The 23,926-nt window shown below is 35.8% G+C and overlaps 2 protein-coding genes across 4 annotated transcripts; one reads left to right on the top strand and one right to left on the bottom strand.

The window, feature by feature from the left end:
* Positions 1 to 761: 761 nt before the first annotated feature.
* LOC120774357 (pre-mRNA 3' end processing protein WDR33) lies at positions 762 to 7,120 on the bottom strand. 2 transcript variants are annotated; one of them, XM_040103954.1, is made up of 9 exons: positions 6,888 to 7,120; positions 6,440 to 6,777; positions 6,095 to 6,364; positions 5,722 to 5,873; positions 3,122 to 3,219; positions 2,613 to 2,739; positions 2,305 to 2,538; positions 2,040 to 2,251; positions 762 to 1,975 (listed from the first exon to the last, which is right to left on the bottom strand). In XM_040103954.1, the coding sequence occupies exons 2-9, from the start codon at positions 6,767 to 6,769 to the stop codon at positions 807 to 809; spliced, it is 2,592 nt and encodes an 863-aa protein (XP_039959888.1). In that variant the 5' UTR covers positions 6,770 to 6,777; positions 6,888 to 7,120; the 3' UTR covers positions 762 to 806. The 2 variants fall into 2 exon arrangements, with proteins under 2 accessions (XP_039959888.1, XP_039959880.1); XM_040103946.1 differs by having other exon boundaries at positions 6,916 to 7,120.
* A 573-nt stretch (positions 7,121 to 7,693) lies between these two features.
* LOC120768908 (RB1-inducible coiled-coil protein 1) lies at positions 7,694 to 23,478 on the top strand. 2 transcript variants are annotated; one of them, XM_040095675.1, is made up of 7 exons: positions 7,694 to 7,789; positions 7,985 to 8,502; positions 18,625 to 20,463; positions 20,526 to 22,129; positions 22,232 to 22,499; positions 22,597 to 22,702; positions 22,769 to 23,412. In XM_040095675.1, the coding sequence occupies exons 3-7, from the start codon at positions 18,943 to 18,945 to the stop codon at positions 23,410 to 23,412; spliced, it is 4,143 nt and encodes a 1,380-aa protein (XP_039951609.1). In that variant the 5' UTR covers positions 7,694 to 7,789; positions 7,985 to 8,502; positions 18,625 to 18,942. The 2 variants fall into 2 exon arrangements, with proteins under 2 accessions (XP_039951609.1, XP_039951618.1); XM_040095684.1 differs by lacking the exons at positions 7,694 to 7,789; positions 7,985 to 8,502 and having other exon boundaries at positions 18,943 to 20,463; positions 22,769 to 23,478.
* The last annotated feature ends 448 nt before the right edge of the window (positions 23,479 to 23,926 follow it).

Genomic DNA, 23,926 nt, shown 5'->3' with positions numbered 1-23,926 from the left:
TTAAAATATGTCACTAATTTGTATACTTCAATTTACATAATTCTATTTGACCTCTAACCTATAGTAGGTCATTCGAAAAAAGCCTAGCCAGTGTGATAGACCTTATGGTCCAAGACAAGGCAAGTAGAATTGTCCTCCCAAAATACAAAAACACAGTTATGTGATTTTTTCCTTTGTACATATTCATATCATCTATTTCGGTAATATTAAATAATTTTTTATTAAAAAATTAAAGTAATTAATAATTGTTAAATGTTTTCAGTAAAACATAAGCTAAACATTAATTTACAACAGTGATGGCTTAATCCTCTCATTTTCGCATACATAAAAGAGTAATTACATTTCTACATACTACGACTTTCCTAATGGGCGTATTACATTCTCTATTTTAGTTGCATCCTTATTAGAAACTGTGACTACAGGGGCACAGAACTCGTTTTCCTATATTCTAACGAAAAAAACTTAGGACGTAATTCAATAGTTTCATTATTTTTATATTTGTAAAAAATCTGATAGTGTGGAATACGGGCGTACGGAATTTGTACGTTCACTTCACGCTCACAAAGCACATACATGCACACATCCTACTTTCAAACACTCGCTATTACAACTTCGGGTTTGTATTTCTCACAATTACAAGAGAGATTTTAAACAAAAAATCGATCAACACTCGGACAGTTCATTTAAGTATATATAATATATATGTATATGTATATATACATAGCCTAATGAAGATATATTCAGCCCCTTGTTGTGTTGTGTATATGTGCATTATATATATGTACATATTGCTGTTTTATAACCACCTAAAACCGCCTATTATTATTTCGTCCGCCGCGATTACGGCCACCGCCTCCACCACCACCACGTCGATTGCCTCGACGCTGGTTTCCATAGTTGTTACCCATATTGTTGTTCATATTCATATTACTCATGTGCATACCATTGTTTTCGTCAGGGCCAGAACCGCCACCACCCTTAGGGAACATATTGTCCCCGTAATTCATGCTATCATTAAAACTCGGACCATTATACGGACCATTGTTACCATTATAACCGTTTTGATTAGGCGGTGACACCAAGTTCGGCCCACAACTCGAACCACTTCCCATAGGCGACGTGCTCCAAGGATTCTGTGGTTGTTGTTGCTGCTGTTGGAAAGGCGGCCCCACTGCCCATGGACTGGGCCGACCCTGTTGCTGTTGCATTGGCGATTGGTGTTGTGGTTGTTGCTGATAAGTCTGTTGCTGTTGCGGCTGCGGTTGCGCTTGCGGGGTAAGCGAATCGCGTACATCATCTTCGTACTCGGACTTTTGTGGTGCCTGTTGTGACTTCATCTGTAGTAGACAAGGCAAAAACGGTTTCTTAAGACTTAGCAGTTCGCGCACAGTTACAAGTTGGGCACTATGCTGGCGCGGTTCAAACCGGGATCGTTTCGATGGTGGTGAGCTTTCACGTCCCTCCAAGGTAGGTGACAATGAACGCGATCGATCACGAATGGGCACAACATCACGCAATTCGTCCAATTTACCCGCGTCAATATATTTGTTCAAATAATCAGGACCCTGACGTATGGCGACCATTACACGGGAGTCCGGATGTACACGAATGAATCGATTATAAACGAGCAGTCCAACAATTGCTTGTGGATCCATGGTGGTGAGCACACCACTCGCCAACATTCCCTCAATGGTGCTCTCGCTAATTTGTTGATGTGACAAACCGCTAGTGTCTTTTGGCTCACGCATCGCCAGCTCATCATGAAAACTACTTTCGTCAGGGCGACGTGAACCAGCCCATTGGGCTTGAAAGTTTCGGGGTATAGGTTTGCTATATGGTACTTTCTTCTCTCGATCACGATCACCCATTCTAGAAGGATCCAAATCCAAACCAGGAATAAAGCCTTTGTCGGCAGTGAGACTTTCCGTAAATTCAACTTTGTCCTCAGGACCCATACCAGGAATAACAGCATCATCTATAAAAACGATATTGAGAGTTAAATGCTTCGCCATAGATATATGGATCACACTCGCACTCACCGTATTCGCAATCATCCATTGCTGCCAAACTCGCGGGCAACGTGTTCAAATTATACTTATCACGCATCAAATCACCGGGGCGATTTCGTGTCCAGAACTTGATCGTGTGATCGTTGGAGCCTGAGCATAGTATATGACCCAATGGATGCCAAGCCAGTGTCCAGACTATACTGTCGTGAGCGGTCTCTACACAGCCAATTTCCTTATCGGTACTAAAAAAGCAAATATTAAATTATATAATTAAAAATTTTTGTTTGCAACTTACCCCACATTCCAGAAGAGTATAGAGCCATCGGAGCCACCTGAGCAGAAGAGACCCTCATGTATTGGATGCCACGATACGGAGCTGGCCTCCTTTTTGTGGCCACGAAAAACTTGCATCTCTTCACGTAAATTACGCAAATCAAAAAGTTTGAGCAAATGATCACGGGATGCGGTAACTAGCCAATTGCCATTATCATTCCACTTCAAATCCATCACAGTCGATTTGTGCGCATGCCTACATGAGTGAAATACATACATATAACAAAATTCTTTGAAAATGGCTTTGCTGTTTACGCGCAACTGACTTACAGTGTAGCTAACGCACTACCACTCTTTGGATCCCACAATTTTATTGGCTGCTGATTATCCTTACTGCCCGACACAATCAGACCCTTCTGTGGGTGCCAGTGCACACATTTAACATCTGCACCATGGCCTGGAAGTTCGAATAATGCATAAAGTTATTGAAAGTAATCAAAGCAATGTTAAGGTGTTACACATAAGTACCATCTGGTTATTAATTATGTATTTTTATTGTGATTTTTTATAGTCTTAATAAAATATTTGGAAAACTTGTGTTGTTAACTTTTTGCTTAAAAAAAATAAATTATGAATTTAGATTCTATTTCTGAATATCGAAATGTTATCCACAATATTTTTTAAGAATCGAGCTTTTCTCAAGGACTAATTATGATTCAAGTTATTTATTTCCGTAAACGTTGAATTAAAATTTAAATTGTCATGAGCTATTGTTAGGTTACAATCAGGGTATACCCTATCTACATTATTTTCTTATTCATACACATTATCATATTTACCTCGCAGGACACGCTCCTCCTGACAGCGCATAAAATCCCATATTCGGAGTGTACCATCGTCGCTGCAGCTCACAAATTTACTATCCGTCGGACTGAAGCTGTAAAGCGTAGTAAGATATAAGATGTAAAACGGTTATGTCGGAGATGGGCGGATGGGCGTTATTGTTGTTTTACGACGGACACAGTTTTCGTGCATATTCAATGGTTTGGTAAAATTTATTTATTTAAAATGTTAAATAACATTTTGCAGCACACATGTAATTCAACATAAAAAATGTCGAAAGAAAAATTATAAACATTTATTTTGAATATTTTATAACTAAAAATAGCTTCATAATTATAGTTATGTTTAATTATATTTTATTTAATATACGTATCTCTAGTCAAAGTTACACTGGTACAAGACAACAAACTAATATAGAGTCTCTTTATAAGCCTGTAGTCGCTAACAATTACAATAACCGTACAGCAAATTACAAAGCTGAGGCTGGATTATGGTAAATCGTTCACATCGCACTGTATATGGGAGTAATGCAGCTCGGTCAAGATTGGTTTTTGATAGTTTGTTTTTCATTTTCTTTTTTTTTTGTAGATCTCAAGACAATATATGTATTTATATACATCCCCCAATATTTGTAAAATAACTAAAATGTTTATTGTTTGTGAATTGAGTTAAGTATGGCGAAAAAAGCGTTTATTTGCTTTTTTGTATTCCATTTTTATCTCAATGAAATTATTCAGTTTCGTGGTTTCAATTAGGTGTTTCCATTTGACATGCCCAAATAACAGTTTAAAATACCAATTCGTCTCAATTCTAACTTAATACCTGTCTAAAAGTTCATATGTGTTTTGTGATTTTTATTAAAACGTATGATACTAAGAAGCATTTGTAAATTTCGGTAAAAAGTTCCGTTGATGTTTTATTGAATATAAAAGCTCTCATCTCATATTTAGAATAAAAAGCCAACTCCTTGTGAAATATTATTCTTTATTTGAGAGCGTTTTCGTACTTCCGCTTTGCGGATTGAGACCGAATTTCCATTTAAAGGCGCTAAATTATGACGAATAAAAACTAGTGAAAATATCTCAAGCTGCGCAACCAGAAATCACCATATCTATCCATATTTATTAAAAAGTAATTGTACACATAAAAAAGTTGGCTAATTTACTTTTTCATAAAGTTGTAGTGGATGTTATCGAATGCACGAATGCCTCAGCGAGCAGTGGGATAATGAGGAATAGTGTATGCTTTGTAATATTGACTTTTATTTCAACAAACCAAAACAGCAGTCGCAAATTGTGAAAGTGAAGGGAGGACGCAGCAAAAATATCGAAAATTCCAAATTTATTTGTTTTAAATTAAAAAATCAACTTTTAATTATTTTTCTCAATTTGCTTGCTTTATTCATATTCTCAGGAATTATATGAAAAAAATCAGTCTTTAATGCTTTATTTCAAAATTTTCTGGTAACAATAGTAATTTGCTTGTACATTGTTTGTAATTGATTAAATACTTTAACAAAATTATTTGTATGAGGCTAAAAAATGGTTAGTAAGGCGCCATGTCGTTTATATTTATTTTGCAACAAAATTGGCCTCAACTTCACCAATAAATACGAAATATACTAATTTCTGTAAAAGCTCTTAAAACTAAGTAACTTAACACATGCATTCACATTCGCGCATATAACTTCAGATGGGTACTATTTTGCTTTGTAAGAATTGGCTTTAACCTCAAATTTCAATATTAGTTAAACTTAGGAAATTGATTTGCGCTTTTTTTGTATGATACATAATGAGAAAATTATTGGCTACCTGTACTGTTATTTTCTAAACGTATTATTTCATGAAAACCATTCCTGGACTTACAAATTTTACTATATAAAAATTAGCGCAAACAGTCTAATGTTAGCTAAGTCTACACAACAAGAACTACACCGAGTTGAAATGTTCGCTTTAGAAACATTGAATAAGATAATTTTAGGTATGTACACCAATACCAACTATATTTTAGAAGTATTAAACGGTATCTGTCTTTGAAAATATCGGTCGTCATTGCTTAAAATTCGATATATAAAGGTATTGCACACACTCACACACATGCACACAAGTTTTATTGCTTTCACTTTTATTTATTTTTTATTATCAACAAAACAACAATAATATTAATAATATCCTTTAAATGACGACATTCACTGCAATCCGAATAAAATTTAGCAACTACTTGTACAAATAACCTAAGGTATGTATGTAAATTTATCACAGCCTCTTCAAAATACAGCATTTGCGAAAGTACAAACTCGTAAAGACGCAAAATTTCTTATTTACTCGCACAATTTGTTAAACATAAAATGCTTCAAACTAAGTATTTATTTCTATAAGACGCTACTATAAAATAAATTAGAGAAGAGTTGTCGATACTTTTAATATGTTAGGGGCAATAGCAACTTGTAATTATATTGAGTAATTCTATGTAAAGTAGTAGTAGAAATTTGTACACTAGTAAGAGAGGACACTGTGGCTGTGGTGAAGTTGGTAATAAAAATAATTTTATGTTCGAGTAATATAAATAGAATAGTAGTGGAATTAGTAAGCTATACCTTATTCCCCTAATCGCCTCCTTGTGTGCCTGAAACATTTTCACGTTATTCATATTTGACTGCCAATACTTGACGTAGCCCGAATGATCACCAGTCACCATCCAGCTGTCATTATGGGACCATACCATTGTACGTACTGGAACATCATGAGCCTAGCATTGCAAGCCATTTTTACAAGTGGATAAGTAAAATTTCCAACGAGCACGGCAAGAGTGTTCCGATGAATGGGAAGATGACAGAGGGACAGGAAAATAAAATTAAAAAATAAATGATAGAAATACATACTAACAAGTAATAGTTTATAATGGATAATGGATTCAAAAATTACAATTATAAATAATGCATTTTTTCATTTTAAAAGCTTTCTACTTACTTGCAATATAGTTTCAAAATTGAATGTCAACCCATTCCATAAAGTGAATTCACCTGAACTGGCGCCTGTCACCAAACGTCTGCCTTCAGGTGTCCAAGCGAGTGTAAAAATTGGGCAACGCATTTTATTTGTGGCAGTTTTGACAAAACGTGTAGTCACTGCATTTGAGGGATTATCCAAGTAACTGGACGGTGGTAAAAGTTCGGGCACGTATATATTTTCGGGTTGTGGGGCGTGCCGATCACGATGGTCACGAGTCCAAAGACGTGTCTTTAAAAACAAAAAAATACTTATTCTTTCGAACGGAAAGATATTGAATTATGAAGTGTGTTTATAAGTCTTTACCTCTAACGCTTTTACAATGGAAGCATTGTAATCAACGGTTTTTCGCATAACACTTTTCCTTAGACGCTTGCCATCAAAATCATCTTGCGTCATGCCAAAAGGTCGTTGAAAGCCGCCGGGGTTGAATGGTTTAAAATATGGGTGGCCTGGCTTTCCAGAACCCCCATGATGTGGATGGTAGTGATTACGGTGATGTGAGCCATATGAGCTTCCACCTCCGGATTGTGAAGGTAGTAATGTTGCATTTGTTGCTAGCGCCGACGGTGCTGTCAATTGAGGTGGCGGTTGAGAGACATCTGTTTGTGGTAGTGTAAGTTGTTGGAATTCCATACCTTTAACTAAACAAATATTTTTTTAATTTTCATACCTTTTTATTATTAGATTTAAATTAGTGGCGTATATTTAATTAATATTAATTTGTAAATGCGAAACTCAAGCAAGTAATTACTTAGTCTAGTACAGCGGCAGACACTCACGCTTTTTGGTTCAACTCGAATAAGACACGTCTACAAATATTCAATCCTTGGTAACTTTTCGAAGAATTATTAATATTAAACAACTTTTTAGTTAACACAATATATGCAAAAAAAATAATTTCTTCGCCATTTCTTTATAAATTAAGAATTAAAAACTTGCAAATTTTCTGAACGAATGAAAGACGAAGAAAACGCGTGAAAAACTTTTATATCAAATACGGAATGAAGTTAGTTGAGCTTGTAGTCATCGCAATTTTATTAGCACAGAGTGATGAATATGAAGAACTATTGATATACCGCAGCATTACGTTGTTTGCTTTTCCAAATTTATTTCATCCATATTATATTTGGATTTCAAAATATATATGTATGATATTAAAAATTTGGTAATTTCAGAATATAATTATTTATTTCACAAAAAAATTTAGTTTTTTAATCATTAATCATTAAGTAAATAAGACAATTATTTTATATCAATTATTATTAGAAACCACTTTTGCTACTTTAATTTGTCAATAAATAAATAATAAGAGTTTTTATTTTATAATATTTAAACATATGCCGATTTTGTTCTAATTAATACACACTATCTGTGTCATTAATGAGAGATATGGCAAGGGTGTTTCAAAATATTATTTTGGATGCATCCCTGTATCTTTTTGGAATGTTTTGCCCATTCAATACAGTCAGCCGAGTTTTATTCTCTCATCACACATTGGAAGTTGAAAAGTGCGTTGTTGTGCTAGAAATTTTTTTATACGCTCTAATTTTAAATATATGTATATTAGGAAAACCAATTCGAATTGTTTTCATAATCAAGATAAAAGTGAAATTGTTATATGATTGTGGAATAGTTATAATAGAAAAAACAAAAGTAATAAAAAAATTGAATTTAAATTAGAATAAATATAATGAATGCATATGTGTACAAGAATAGTAGTCGTATGATTTGAACAAAGCACTTCGTACAGGATACGAAAAAAGGAAACAAAATATTTGAATTTATGGTGTAATATTGCATATTGTGATATTTGCCTCCAAGTAGTCTCTATTTTGTATATACATGCAGGTTTTAAAAGCAAATTAACTATTTGAAGAAGTTATAGCATACTATAAGAGATGAAATAGAATAGTGTAAAGAATAGAAGCATATAAAAAAAGCGAAACACAGGAGAAGAGCTGGCATAAATAAAGACGAAAATACGCACATAAGGATAAAAAAGCAAACACACGCAGTGCTTTTGAACGGGGACGGGTATTAGAAATATGAAGCAAGTGATGAAACTGAAACAAAAGAACTGCAAGAAGTGAATAGCAACTACATCAATTTATTTGCTGTCCGTGATTAGAAATCGACAAAATTTTACCTTTGTTGGTAATTACAATAAAAAGAATAACAAGTTTACGGTTTTGAGATACGGTCGGATAAGCTCCATGTGATTAAAATAATTTTCTACCCATCATCACTTTTCCCGAAATCTTGTGATACAAAAGATTGAGCTGTAACAAACAAGGTCTTACTTTTGATTTGAAAATTTTGGTTTTTTAATAAAGTTGATATAAATCAATCATCAAACAAATTACAGGGTAAGTAGAGCTTTCATATTGCCTTGTTATATTACCTGTTTGTATTTTCCTTTTTTGCTTTTCTTTATAAAGAATAATTTTTGATCCCTTGCTTACTTTTCTATTGAATCACGGTCCGTTTCCCTATTTACATGCACTTTATTGTTTTTGGTGCTATCTCTTTTCCACATTTGTACGTGATTGACTGCAACTGCAGCCATGCAGCAGTGTACATATGGATACACTCACCGTTGTATATACATATATAAATATAATCATATGTGAGCTAGGTGATGTTTTTGCTAACGTTTATTTACATTCAGTTGTAAGTTAAAAGGAGCAATGACGTGCATATGTATGTATGCATGTATATACTTTTGAGCGAAACAACCTTAGGTAGCCCTTTTTGTCTACTACTCGCGCTCTCGTATTAGGTAGATTAATCATTGTGGCACTTTGCACCCCCACTAACGAGGTCTGTATATTTATGTATACATTTATTCATGGTTTTACAGTATCGTTTAAAACATTTGCAAGTTATTTGAATTGTCAAACCAGTATTGAACTAAGCCAAGATTTCACCACATTACTACAACCATTCCTTTCGGAGTTTATTAATAAAACGTATTTTAGTGTTAATACAGCATGAAAGAAAATAGACAATTTCAAATTTCTATAGCGCCGAATATAATATAATATGATGTGTCTTAATACTTGTTACATGCTAATTTTTTCAGTTTAATTCAAATGTATGGCAAAGATAAAACGGTGACGAAAATAGAACTACATATGAACATGTATGGGTGTACATAATTTCACACATTTTCACCAAAGACAATGCGATTTCAATGATTTATCGATAAGTATTGTGTATAAATAGTGCAACAACAACAATACTGAATTAAATGCATTATCATCTCGATTTGCATAAAATATTTTTGGGAAATTATTGTTAATAATACTAGTATTCGAAACTGTGCAAAAATCATTATGTTGAAAAATGCAATAATCAGAGGTTAAGCAAGAGTCACAAACATTAATATATAAACTTCTAACTAATTAAAATGCTTTTTATTTAGCGAAATTCTCTAAATTAGACATAATATATAGAGTTATATATATACTATGTACATATACATAAATGATCAGGATGACGAGGCGAGTTGAATTTCGGGTGAATTTCGTAAATATCTCTTAAACTACTTAAGGTACAACAACCAAATTCGCTGGAGCAAATATTATCAGAACTACTATCGACAGTGAAAAAGGAGGAGGTAGTATGAGGGAATTTTATGGTTGAATCGGATCAATACTCCCCTTAGTACATATACATACCTAATAAAAAGATTTTCGAACTCGAAACATATATGTAAATAGACTATATAATTACCCTCCAGTGTTCTTTCAGTGAAAACTAACTTTAGCAAGCAAATTTTAACAATGAGTCTAGAATTTCCAAAGATCCTTAAACATGCTACACTCACACGCACAGAATACACTACCTGTAAGTAGGTACAAATATAATATAGATTATCTTACTACCTACGAAAAATTATTGAAATATGTTCGATATCATTTAAGTTGTTTAGTTCAGTTCTAAGTGTTTAAAACGAATGTACATGAATATAACATATGTATATTTTTAATATTTTTAAGTTCTCAAGCTAGTGTAACCAAAGTGAATATAAAATTAAAAGCGTAGGCAAGATCTTTTTCAAGTTCAAAATATTAGTTTGTACTATATTTTTGAAATTTAGCTTTCTCATGCACATCCGTATTTTATTCAGCTAGTTTTTTATCCGTAAGTATGTGTACATAGAGAATGGCGACTCCTCCTCCACATTTCTGGCTTATCAAACTTCTTAGATGTAGAAAAATCTGGAATTTTACACCTGGCTTATGTTGATTCGGATCAAATGGGGTATGGCTCGAAACTTTAATTATTTTTTAGTGTATATTTAGGTCAGGAACGTAAGAAGTAGATATATCTTTTTTAAATTTTAACCAAAGTAACTATTTTCCAGAGAATTATACCACATATTTCGTCTTTATTATTAGCAAAATTCCAAGTTGTAGGTTTTTAGGCCAATGTTAATTACTCCTCTTATTAAAGCTCTTATCGCTACAATTTGCTTATTTGGTGAAATTGGAGCAGAAGATTATTTTTTCCCACACTCATTATCAAGAGTTTATATACCCTGCAGGACACGAAGAGGAAAATTACGTATTTTTCTTTGAAAGAATAAAAAAAATATTCTGAGGAAAGACATGGAAATTAATTGAGGTTGAGCACTTCGTATGGTCTATTGTGATCTCTCCTATATCACATATGGGGACAAATGTCCTGCACTCTGGAAAATTTCTGAAGCTTACTGGACGCAATGAAGGTGATGTGATTCCTGTCCACTTGCTACATTGTAAACTCCCAATAGCAACTTGACGTTTCGCACTCCTCTCCACCGTGCGGAGCTGCATAATGTCTGCCCCAACGCATTCCGGTGTTTTCGAGCTGTCAGTATACCACTGGATGATGCTACCCCTCATTAGTAGGTCGAGTGATTAATCACTCCACTGCACCTTACTGCCGAGTAACTTCAAATTTCTTTGAGCAGTTTACCTCCTTCGTAACGCCGTCGTTTGGAAGATGGAATTATGCTCCCTTTGCCATACCCCTCTGATGTTATGAGCAGCATGATATGATTCGCTTCCTGCTTGATCACTAGATGGGGCGGTGTGAGCATGACTTCAAGTGCTGGGCTTGGGCAAGTGTACATTGCACCTGAATTGCAGACGGAAGCGGGTCTTTGCAGCTTCGATAGTTTAAGACATACCAAATACTGCGTTGTTTTCGATGCCCAAGCAACCGCTCCATAAGGGACAATAGGCCTTACGATCATGGTATACAGCCACTTGATGATACCTGGCTTGCAGTCCTAAAATCTACCAGCTAGACGTCTGCATAATATGAGTGATTTGGTGCCTTTAGACAGTGTTAATTTCACATATTTATTCCACTGTAAGGTTAAGTCTAATGTGAGGCCTAGAAATTTGACTTCTTTAGGCACCTCCAACTCTGTGGACATAACTTTAATAATAAAAGATTTTAATCAAGTTATAGCGTTTCCTTAAAACTCAGTTAGAACATAATTAAATTACGTTTAAAACACAAAAGGTTAATTCAAAAAGTGTATGCGTGTTTTCATAAATCACTTAATTAATTAATTAATTACATGTTACATGTTATTAAATTACTTTATAAAATGTGAAATCAAAGAAAGCTCATCACTTATGATTATTTTGAAAATTCCTACAGGGTATATCGTAGTAAATGTACAGCTGATCAGTTGTTGTCTCTAAAGATATGGTTTGATAGGTAAACTCGCTAATCACATTCAGACATTATTTACAACAAATACTAAAACAATATAATACACCAATGCAAAAACAATCAAGGCTCTTATTGATTTTGCTATTGCACAAAAATCATCACTTCTATAGTTTACCAATAAATAAGCACTCGAGCCAATCGTAAAGTAAATACGCATTTTAAAATTAGCCAGATCAAACACCTTGTCGTCACACTGCAACTCCACACCAAAGTATTCTCAATATTACAACTTCGCTCGTTACAAAAGAAGTTTTCAATCATATACGCAATTGATGTGTTTTCAATTTATACATACATATGTATATAGTACTCATGCTATGTGCATATGCATGGTTTGGTGAAATTCACGCAATTCAAAGAAGAATAATTTTGCTACATCAGTGTTATTGACACTATTCTATATAGAGCAACAACATAGATACATATTTGCATTTCGTAAGTAGTATTTTATATGTATATGTACATTGGTGTTCACATATGGTATACGTATACTATGTGTAGATTCTTAGAGGCGCACACGCTTATTTCGTGCTCACTAATTTATTTATTATACCCTGAATAGGGTATATTAAGTTTGTCACGAAGTTTGTAACACTCAGAAGGAATCGTCGCAGACCCAATTAAGTATATACATATATAAATGATCAGTATGTCGGGCTGAGTCGATTTAGCCATGTCCGTCTGTCTGTCTGTCCATCTGTCTGTATATATACGAACTAGTCTCTCAGTTTTTAAGATATCTTTTTGAAATTTTGCAAACGTCATTTTCTCTTCAAGAAGCTGCTCATTTGTCGGAACGGCCGATTTCGGGCCACTATAACATATAGCTGCCATACAAACTGAACGATCGGAATCAAATGCTTGTATGGAAAACATTTGACAAGATATATTCACGAAATTTGGTATATGTTATTTTCTAAGGCAACAATATAATCCCCGAAGAAATTTTTCAGATCGGTTAACTATAGCATATAGCTGCCATACAAACTGAACGGTCGGAAACAAGTTCTTGTATGGAAAACTTTCACGTTTGACAAGATATATTCACGAAACTTGATACATGTTATTTTCTAAGGCAACAATGTAATCTCCGAAGAAATTTTTCAGATCGGTTAACTATAGCATATAGCTGCCATACAAACTGAACGATCGGAATCAAGTTCTTGTATGGACAACTTTCACATTTGACAAGATATGTATATTCACGAAATTTGGTATATGTTATTTTTTAAGGCAACAATGTAATCTCTAAAAAACTTGTTTAGAACGGATTACTATAGCATTGTAGCTTCCATACAAACTGAACACATAGTTACTAACAGAAATGCACCTGTGAAGGGTATTTAGCTTCGGTGCAACCGAAGTTAACGTTTTTTCTTGTTCTTTGTATAAAATTGCCTTTTGCTCTTATTCTTATATTTATTTACAAGTATTTACATATGCTGCGGTTTGTAGTTGTTTTTGGCTAGCTTTTGCGTCGGACACGTGTGAGTAAAGCGCCTTAGCGGCTGCCAAAGTGTAATGGCGACGTGATGATCGAATCAACTCATTCATTGCGACGATTTCATTACGATCTACGCGTGCATTCGTACATACATGCATATGTATGTACGTATACAGAACATGGTATATATGTATGTATGTACATATGTATAAATATATGTATGTATGTCTACTCATATATCTACGAACAAAATGTATTTATGTATGTGCATATGGATGTGCCTACGTATGTGTACTCACAAATGTATGTATATTTCTCAAAATAATATTACAAAGCATATTGGCGTTTAGCTAGTTTCTCTTTGTACAGTGGTACTTCGATATGATAAACGCTTTTACAACTATTGGTTATATCTGCAAATGTATTATTTATCCCTTTTTATAAAATGCTCCCTCATAGCATTCTTTCAAGTAACAGATCTTCGACTACTTTAAAAAATAATTCTCTATTTATTTGTTTTTGCCGATGTTTTGCACGTCTTAAATTATTTTGCTTTTATGATTTCGTTGGAAAAATCATTTTACCCGAACTTTGCGGAAAGTAAAAAGCTCTATTAATATGTAGGTGTTTTCAATTACTAGAGTTTTTATTGTTTCGTAACAAAGTATGCATCGCAAAAATTAACAATAATTCACGCCGCATAACCTATATTCCATAGTGCTGTAAGAATCAATCAAGTGTTCTAATTATAAATATGCTTTTTTTAATATTGTTTTTGAAATTTTATTCCATCAAAACGCAAAGCTACTGTATTTTTTTTATTCTCATTTTTCTTCAAACCAATATGGTATATTAATTTTATTTCATTGCAATGTTTTATGCATTTTATTTGCATTAATAGCTTTATTTCCATGCGTTTACATACTATATGTACATACATACATATGTACATTCAAACACATATTTTTTAACGTCTCATAATTTTTTCTTATCTTTCTACATACAGATCTCGCTTGCTCGCCTCTAACATTATAATGTTTTTTAACCCTCCTAATGCATGAATTTTTTGTTTCGCCTGTGATTTTTATAAGACATATTCATAATGAATCTGATGTTAGTTTTTCGATTTGTCAATTTGTGTACCTTTTGCAGGGTAAAGAAGGAAAATCCCATACTCAAAGGCTTTCCCTTATTGTTCATATAAATTTATGTTCATTTCTTCGTGATATTTGAAAAACAATCTTTTTGCCGTTGAATTGCATAAATTAATTTTACATTTTAATGCAAAATGCCTGGGAGTTTCTATCCACGAAATTTTTTCTGGCGGTCCAAAACTTACACCAGTGTCCTATTTGACATCGTATCTTGATATTTTCTTTGATACGTCTTTTTAGCTTTGGTGGAGGTGTTAAAGACGATGGACGACCACGTTTTGTCGAACAATCAAACAAAGTGTTTCTGCCACTTCTGATCTGAAGTCAGGAAGTTTACACTTTAGGACAATTATTTAGTCGGTTATAAAGACAATATGCATTCACCATACTCACGTCCGTAGCATGTGGTAAAATAATTTATTTGTCCATTTTCTGGTTTTCATTTTATGTGGTATCGACCAATCAATCCGTCAACCAAATCCACACCACCCATATGCTGGTTGTATTCTTTCACAATAGCTGGACAATCCACCTCAACATTTTGTTTCAATTTTCGATCCCAACGATTTGCCTTTAAGGAATATGAACTTTCATTATGTACAATTGCATCTGTTCCTACGTAGGTGGATAACAGACGAACTGCTCTTGTGTCGTACCACAAAACGCTGCTTATGTCTACTCCAAAAACACTTCCCACGTATTCTTCATTATACCCACATGCTACTTTTTTTGATTGCAGCTCTGCGTCTGTGGAAAGATTTTATATTTGGTTACTCGATTTTCTCGCACTGTACCTAAGCTATTGAATTCCGCGACTTCTCATATATAATAACAATCCCATTAAGGTATAAAAGTTGTCAAAGTAAATATTATGATTGGCATTGTTTGGTATGACTTGTGACAACCTAACTACAACATTGGATGCAACACAAAGATCTGGACAATTTGGCAAAAATTTTGTTATCGCCGGCGCTACAATAAACTTCAAAGGAATACGAATATCCAAAGGAATCTCAAATCACGAATAGATTTCGCTCCCCGACATTGAGGTTTTGCTTGGCATATATTGCCTCACTGGGTTTCACTCATTTTCGTGGTAATACACATTTGCTCATCAACGCTATAAAGTCTCTGCCGCGTTGGAACTGAAGAAAAACGTTGGTTGAAATGTTTTACTAGCGGCCTTATTTTATACATGCTAGAGGTCATAACCAGGTTGACCTTTCTCTATACGAGACGCATCATTATTGAAATGTGCAAGTGGTTTCTAATTTCTTCAAATCGATTGCATGTCATGGATAAACGTATCGGATCTAATCCGTATTGTCCCCAATATGAGCGACTGTTAGGAAAGCGATAAACAGACGTAAACAACAATATTCCCAAAAACTTACGCAGCTCTTGGTGATCGATACAAAACTTTGAAGATATATCTTTTTGCTTGGCATATCTCTCAGTTCATCTGTAAAAGGCTATTGCACTTCAAAATTTTTATTAAAAATTTAATAAACTGTTATATATATTAGGAAATTACCTTCAGAAAGTCTTCGGTCACAAAATATGCAAAGCAGTCGTAAGGTGTTTTTAAACATTTTAAAAAATCCGGCATGTCCTGGCCTTGAAAAGCCAAATCTGCAACACTCAGCTGAAGTTTTTTCTTCTTCAAAGAATCGATCTTATCGCACTCATATCGTTTCTCAAATCACTTGCAGCTGGTAGGACTCTTGATTTTTTCTTGCGATTCTAATGCTTTGTGCACAGAACGTGTCACTGTTTCGACGGTGCAAGAATACACTAGAAGTAACGTCACAAACAGGCAATGGAGGAATCGGTGGCAGCTCAATTATTTCAGCATTTTCTTCAAAGTCTGTCACATTCAAACTGCATTCGATTGCGTTTCGCATCATTTCTGAGGAGTTTAGCATTGCATCAATGATCGTATCATTTTCCGGTAGTGAGTAGGTTGGATCCATATCAGAATCGTCACTATCAAAATCGCATTCATTGTCGGAAGTATCAGTTACCAATTGCGACCTTACTTCAAAGTATTGTCGAATTTCTTCATCCGCCATATGGGTCTTAGAATAACGCGACATATCTGATTATTATTCAATAATAAAATAAGAAAAATTTTCAATTGTATCACAATATTTCATTTACTGGAAAAAGGTAGGCAGCGCAATGTACATGAGTCCGCCTCAAGGCGGAGTTCAATATTTTCGAATTTACTCACCTGCTATTAGTTTTTTTTATTATAAATCGAACACTATCATAAAGAGCACAAAATTCCACACCCGTAAGTATTTTTTTCAATCCTTGAAACGACACAAGAATTTATATTTCTTGTTGTTCAGAAAATTGTGTTGATTGCAAAATAATTAAATTGGCGGAAAGTGCTAATCTGTCACTAAATTGACAGTACGTCAAAACTAGGAAGTAGTATTGCCAATCTGAAAAAACCATTACGTAAGTTGAACTTTAAGCGTTCTTTTGAAAAAAAATCCGAATTTTAATATTAAAAGAAATATTTTATATCTGATTTTGAAAACACCCCGTCTGTAGGCAGGCATATGCACTAGAGGGTTAACCTCATTGCAGACTACCTTTCTTATCATTCCGTGTCTTTGCGCTGTTATGTGTCTAAATTTTTTCCAATTTAATTATAATTATGATATTTAGATTTGCGTGTTTTGTTGCTGATTTAATTTCAATATTTATTGCAGCACATACAGTTTTTGCTTTTATTTTATTTCATGTTTTCGAGAGTTGTTGTTTTTGTACATACATACAAAGCCACATAAATATTGCTTTGAGTTGATATACATAAATGTAATGTTTAATTATTGTGATTACTATTGTTAGAAATTGTTAGTGCTTTGACTTGGAAAAAAAGATACATATGTCTGTTAAAGTGAAGTGCAATATATTGAGGATAAGGCAACATTTAAGAGATACTCCCTGACGGTTAAACTCCACTATATTACATCCAATTGTTCCATCTCATCTTATAATAACCATTGTCAACGCCAATAGTTCATGATTAGATAACTTTTATTTGTGTAATGTGGCGTATGAGTAACATTATTCAAATAATTAAACAAGATGTAAGCCAAAGCTTAGTCACAATATATAAAACGCACTTCTAGCAGACCAGCTACTTGCGTATTGATGCCTCGTTCATTCATTGCTTCAACATATATCTTTTATCATTTTGTATTGACTTTTAGTGCGTTGCAATTTTTAGCATGGATAAAAATATCAAGCAAAGAATTTGTCCCAAATTTTATATTTCTAACCAAATTTCCTGTGCGGATTCGTTACGAATGTTGGAAAAGGCTTACGGTGATTCAAAAACACTAAGTGGTACAAAGCCTTCAAAGACGGTCGAGAGATCGTTGAAAACATGCCTCGTTCTAGACGACCTTCGACCTCTTCAACTGATGAAAATATTAAAAAAGTGAAGAATATGGTGCTTGAAAATCGTCAGCCAACTGTTAGAGGGTTCGCAAGAGAGCTCGACTCTCTCGCTAGTTCGTTCGAATGATTTTGGTGGATATTTTGGGTGTGAAACGCGTTCATGCTCGACTCCAAACTTTGGTTCAAACACGCAAATAATACCATCGATCAATGATGATCATGTGATCTTTTTTTGTTCCCCAAACGGAAATTGTCGCTCCGTGGAACTATTTTTCATTGCTTATGAAAAGTGTTTCGAGAACTGGAAAAATCGTTGGCATAAGTGTATTACATGTGGAGGGGTTTACTTTGAAGGCGACAATATAGAAAGTTTTCAAGAAAAAAAGGAAAAGGATTTTTAGGAGTTGCTTAGAATCTGTAAACCTCAAACCCATTGTGAACTCAAAAAGCTTTTGGTACCACATTTGGCCAATTTTTTACCCAACTTTGAAAAAATCAAAGAAGCTTGAAGATAATATCGTTTATATTGGGCATTAGTTACACTCCGGTTTTAAACCCATAGTCTCTTAGGCAAAGTTGATCGGAATGGTTCTTAGAACATTTCCCCCATATGCGATTTTTTCGTTTTTTGCCTCCCTGTAAATTATACTGCTCTAGTGAATATACATATATATATGTATATGTATTTGAAAAACATTATTTCATAAATCATTTCTTTTGTTCCTATTTTTATTTTTCAGGTTAAATTTCAATCAATTGGCAACAGCCTTTATATGTTTGCTAAAAGCAGCAAGTTTGCTACGCTGATAGCCACCGCTTACATTAACATCACCGGCAAAGAAGCGCACAGCAACTACTCTTGAAGCCCTGGCATCGACCTTTGTTTAATCTCTTACACTTTATTGTAGTTAAGACTTCTGTTAACTTCTTGCAAAAGGATTAACTTATTAATAAAAAAACAAGTAATAACTTTTTGTAGCACTGCCAATAGCTAGGATCAATACATACACACAACCCTACATTTCGCACGCAACCGAAAGTTTCCGAAAAAATTCGCGATGTTGTACGTGTTCCATGTCGATATGGGACGGATGATGTCCTTTGACATGGCAGTGGCATTGTCTTCGGTCGAGAATCTGAAAGATACCATTGAACGAATGCACGGCATACCGGCTGTGAATATTGTGCTATTGGTAAGCGGTGGCGAGATGTTGACACCGTCCACACAGGTCTCTTATTATTCGGCTGGTACCGACACGAATCCAATTTATATGTTTTTAACGGGAGACCCACGCACGCCGCCGCCATTGCCAGCGAACGAGCCGGATCGGGACTTGGGGGAACAAGTAGAGCGTTGCAAGCAGTTGCAACCGATCTATTCTTCCGTAGAGAAACGTGCTCAATTAGCACTGAAAATGTTTGAGTATGCTCGAGATGAGGAAATGCTTTGCGAGCGTCTAGTACATGACCAACATTTACAACAGCAAGGCTGGTCGGCTGTTGTGGCCAACATGGAAGATCTGATCGATGAGTTTCGGTTGCGTTTCACAAATTTTTCAACTGCTTTCGATCGTCACCTGGAAAGGCGAGATGGTTATCTAGAACTTTTGCACAATTTCAACGATGATCTAATCATGTTGGGGCGAATTCCTATTTTGCCGGGTCTAATGTCTTTGGCTGAGGAAGATTTCCATGGCTTCGATGAATTTCTTGATCCAGATGAAGTATTCTCGCGCTCTCAATCCACACAAAAGTCGGTGCTAGTGGCAGGTGGCGTGCCTACACAACAAACTAGGAGTAATGAGCAAATAGAAAACATAAGCGGTCACATTGCCAATGTCGATGATAAAAATTCGACGACAGTGATTAAGAAAGCGAAAATGGGCACAGAATTAGCAGGGAAACCGGCAACAACGACTGACACAACGACCTCTCCAGTGGCAGCTGTTAATCCACACAGTTCATCTAGCAGCAGCTCTCGTCCAACATTAAATCTTTTGCAGTGGATTACATCCAAGGAAAATCAGAATAGATTACAAATTATGTGCGATGAATGCATTCAAGGTCTTGGCACATTCGACAAAGATGTTTACGCTCAGTTGAAAAACGAAGTTCAGCACATTTTAAAACAAGCTGAGCAGCCCGATGTTAGAGAGATTAAGGGCCTCGGCGATCGGTTGTGCAGACTAGAGGAATTCAGGTATAAGATCAAACGCTTATTACAAGATCAAAGAGAATTGTGCACCGCTTTCCAACAAAACCAAAGTAGGGCCAACGATTTAAATGATCCATCAATATTGCCAGATCTTTGCGCTTCACATCAGTCTCAGCTAGCGGTTATGGTTACAAATCATCAAAAAGTTCGCGAAATTCGTCGGATTATTTCTAAAGCTAAAGATGAGCTTGGTGTAAATCTGCACATGCGACTGACTCGAATTGTGCATGTGGAGAATAGCATGAGTGAGTTTGATAATCGCCTACTATTTTATCTGCGTTGTTTACGTCGTGCCGAACGGCATATACAGATTATCGAACAAATACACCAGGCGCCTTGTATATATGTGGCCGCAGTTACAGAGGTAAGTAGCTACAAATGAAATGCTATGTAACTGATAAATGTTAATCTTATATTATCTTTCAGGTGGTCCGGCGTAAAATATTTTCCGGCGAGTTCCGCCTTTGGGCCACTAAACTTGCAGAGGACTTCGAAATAATCCACAACGAAGAAATAAGGAGGCGACAACAGTTCAACGACAATTTTGATGGTCATTTCTTGAATAAATTATTTCCCGGTATGAACGACATGCCGCCTGCATTTGCCAATGAAACACCAATAATCTTTGATGCTCGTTTGCCTAACATAACGAAATCAGACATTGATATGTTGTCCTCACATCTGCCAGATTTGGCACCAGAGATAAAGTTGCCCGATATGGGACCTGTGATAAATTTTTTTGTCTCACGTTCGGGTCCCCATCAGAAAGAACGAATGGAAGAGTTGTTGCGCCAGCAAGAGGAAACAGTTATAGGCACATCGGCTGAAGCGGAGGAGGGTAGCAATGCGTTGAGTACCGGTGAAAAACCGCTAGTGCCCCAAAGGCTCGCAGAGTTGCAGAAGACCGGCGATGGCTGTGAAGGATCCGAAACAGATACGGAAAACGAGTTCGAAAAACTGACTGCAACGCAATCGACCGCACCAATGCTTGTCACGACAGCCACATCCACAATAAACGTTGAGACCGTTGCCCGCAGTGCCGCCACTTCCTTGTTATTGACGCAAAACGCCGAGACCCTCACCGATGAAACGGAATCGTCTACCCGTGCTGAGGTAGAGCGTTTGCGAAGCATATTAAGCGCTATGTATAAACTATCGTCGGAATGTATACGTTTGTCACGTGCCGATTTGGAACACTGCCGCACAGGAGTTGCATCCTACCGCGAAGACTTGCAATCCGAACTGCAAATGCTTCATGATCAGTGGAATCTGATCCGCATGCAAAGTGAGCAGCGCGAACAATTAATGCTTCAAACACAAGAGTTGTTGAATGAAACAACACAGCAGCGTGAAGGCGAGATTGCCGCTTTGCGACAGAAACTTTACGAAGCGGAACTGCTACAGCCGCAGCTGGAGGAATTGAAAGAAAAACTCTCTTCTAATGAACTGGAGCAGCAACGTGCAGTGGCAGCAGCTCGTGAAGAACTTTTACACGAGCATAAATCTGAAATAGAATCCCTACGCTGCCGTTATAAACTCATGACCTCCATGGAGCTATCGCCGTCCGAAACAAGTCTCGAAAAGTTGGAACGACCACCATCCAACATCGACCAGAACACAATAGATCGTAGTGAACACGAATCGATTATAGCCCAATTACGTGCCACCTTAGAAGCTGAAAAGGAGAAGGCCATCGCTGCCGCTTTAGATGTGGAGCGCGCCATTTGGCAAACAAAATTCAATTTAAACTCAGAATCTGTGATTGGCAATGTGAACATATTGAAGGAGATGCTCGAGGAGAAAGACCGACAGCTAGATTTGGTGCGCAAGCAGAATCTTTTACTAACTAAAGAGATCTATCAGCTAAAACTGCGGATTGATTCTCTCACGAACGAGGAGGGCAATAGCTGGCTTAAAGAAAAGATAGAGTATTTGAATCGAGATAAAAATCGCTTGGAGGAGGAGCTAACCATTGAGAAGGAGCGCTCGAAGCGCTTAGAAATGGAAACTTCTTTCGCTGCTTTAAAGGCGTAAGTAAAAATGTCGCATATTGATTTATATTAAATATTTTTTGATGTTGTGTGGTAATTATTAATAATTATGGCGTTTTATCTGTTATATTATTTTTGCAGTTCTAGTCATAAATATTTGCTGTTAGACTCTTGCAATAAAGGTGATGTGGTTTTCGTCGTGTGGAGCATGCGTCACAGTCAGTATATGGTTGTCCAGGACTCTCCAATTCTATATTTCGTCCACGGAGACTGTCTGTCAGCTATGAATTTGCGCATGCCGGCCACACCGTCTCCAAGTGAAAATGCAATAGTGGAAAATACGCTCCTACCGGTGCCTTACTATGCAATTGGGCGTGTCATCGATAGAGAGTATTGTCAGGCTAAGAAAGTAAGCTATTTCATATAATAAATTGGATTTAAACATCATTCCGCAACACAGCGCATATGCTAATTCGAATATTTTACCATTTTATATGATCTGTAAGGATGAAAACCGTTATCGTGTTTCTAAAGGCACAAGGTTCTATCGCATAAAACTCATGCCATTGTCGAGCATGCCACATTTGGCTGGACGTCGGGAAAAAATCGAATGTAAATAAAGATACACATATTTTTTTGTGAATTTCCATTATAAAAAATGTATTTCTACTTTTACAGCATCATTCTGCGCATCTACGACAACGTCATTTTCACAATGTGACACGAGCACTGACAACGAAACCACTGCATTGCTGCCCAGTGGTTGTAAAGCGCTTGTGCCGGTGAGCGGTTGTAATCCAGCCTCGCCAACCCTGCGTCAACCTCAATTTTCGCCCAATATTAGTACCATTGAGGAGAGCATTACAGCGACAACGACAACAGCACCCACAAAAGATGTGGTTGATTTCACCACAGCTGTTACCAAAATCGAAGCTACTGCGGAAGCAATGGTCCGATCAGGACACATGGATGATGGCGATAATCCAGTTGCGACAACATCGGGTGAACGTTGTCGCTACACTAGTTTTAGTATAGAAGATGAAACGGAAAATTTGCCTACCTTAACCAGCACACCAACGTCTATAAGATCTATGCCTTCTCAACAATTAATGCTACAGACTGTGATAACAGAGCAACCGACGTCATCGGGCAAACAAAATGTTATACCAATAATAACGGACCCGTGCATAGAGGCTGCAGACGTTAGTGGTTGCTCGGCCGATTTAAAGAATGCATCCTTCGCCACCGCCTGCAGCGAAGATTCGGATGAATATCGCTCATTGGAACACAAGGATGATGCGGACTTTGCTGTTTCTGAATAGTGATTTCTTATTCTTCACGCCGATAATAACGTAAATCATACGTTTGACACACAAATGCAACAAAAACAAAACGAAGTCCCTTTTCATATATTAACCGTAATAATTAAGATAAATTCGTGTTATGCAATATATGTAATATTCAGATGAGAAATGAGAAGATGTGAAGGGTTAATAAGGACAAAACTATCAAACAAAAAATTAGTATGTGTTTATTAAAAATAATAATAATAAATAAATTTAACTTTAGCTTATATTTAAAATAGTTGTAAAATCGTATGAATTAGTTATAATGGTATTAAACTATACATGAATTCCACTCTGAATAACCCAAAATAAGCACTCCAATAATCAATTGGTCGGGTTAGAGTATAATAAAACACGGTACACAAATTACCCGAACGAATTGACAAAGCTATCCTACACTCAGCGAGATAAAAAGGAGCGTGACACAATTAGATTTAACTGCATACATAAGCATATATATGTACATATATTTTTTATTCCTTAACTTACT

The sequence above is a fragment of the Bactrocera tryoni genome, chromosome 1 (genome assembly GCF_016617805.1).
Source record: "Bactrocera tryoni isolate S06 chromosome 1, CSIRO_BtryS06_freeze2, whole genome shotgun sequence".
Classification (NCBI taxonomy): domain Eukaryota; kingdom Metazoa; phylum Arthropoda; class Insecta; order Diptera; family Tephritidae; genus Bactrocera; species Bactrocera tryoni.
The sequence above is the reverse complement of the archived record's forward strand: the minus strand, read 5'-3'. Positions and strand labels throughout refer to the sequence as shown.

Excerpts from the sequence above, each read along its gene's own strand:
- LOC120768908 (XM_040095684.1), top strand. The coding sequence starts at position 18,943 with ATGTTGTACGTGTTCCATGTCGATATGGGACGGATGATGTCCTTTGAC. Across the intron at positions 20,464-20,525 it reads ATGTGGCCGCAGTTACAGAG|GTGGTCCGGCGTAAAATATT; the intron begins GTAAGTAGCTAC and ends ATTATCTTTCAG. Across the intron at positions 22,500-22,596 it reads AGTATTGTCAGGCTAAGAAA|GATGAAAACCGTTATCGTGT; the intron begins GTAAGCTATTTC and ends ATGATCTGTAAG.
- LOC120774357 (XM_040103954.1), bottom strand. The coding sequence starts at position 6,769 with ATGGAATTCCAACAACTTACACTACCACAAACAGATGTCTCTCAACCG. Across the intron at positions 3,220-5,721 it reads GAGGCGATTAGGGGAATAAG|CTTCAGTCCGACGGATAGTA; the intron begins GTATAGCTTACT and ends TACGCTTTACAG. Across the intron at positions 2,539-2,612 it reads GGTAGTGCGTTAGCTACACT|GCATGCGCACAAATCGACTG; the intron begins GTAAGTCAGTTG and ends TCACTCATGTAG.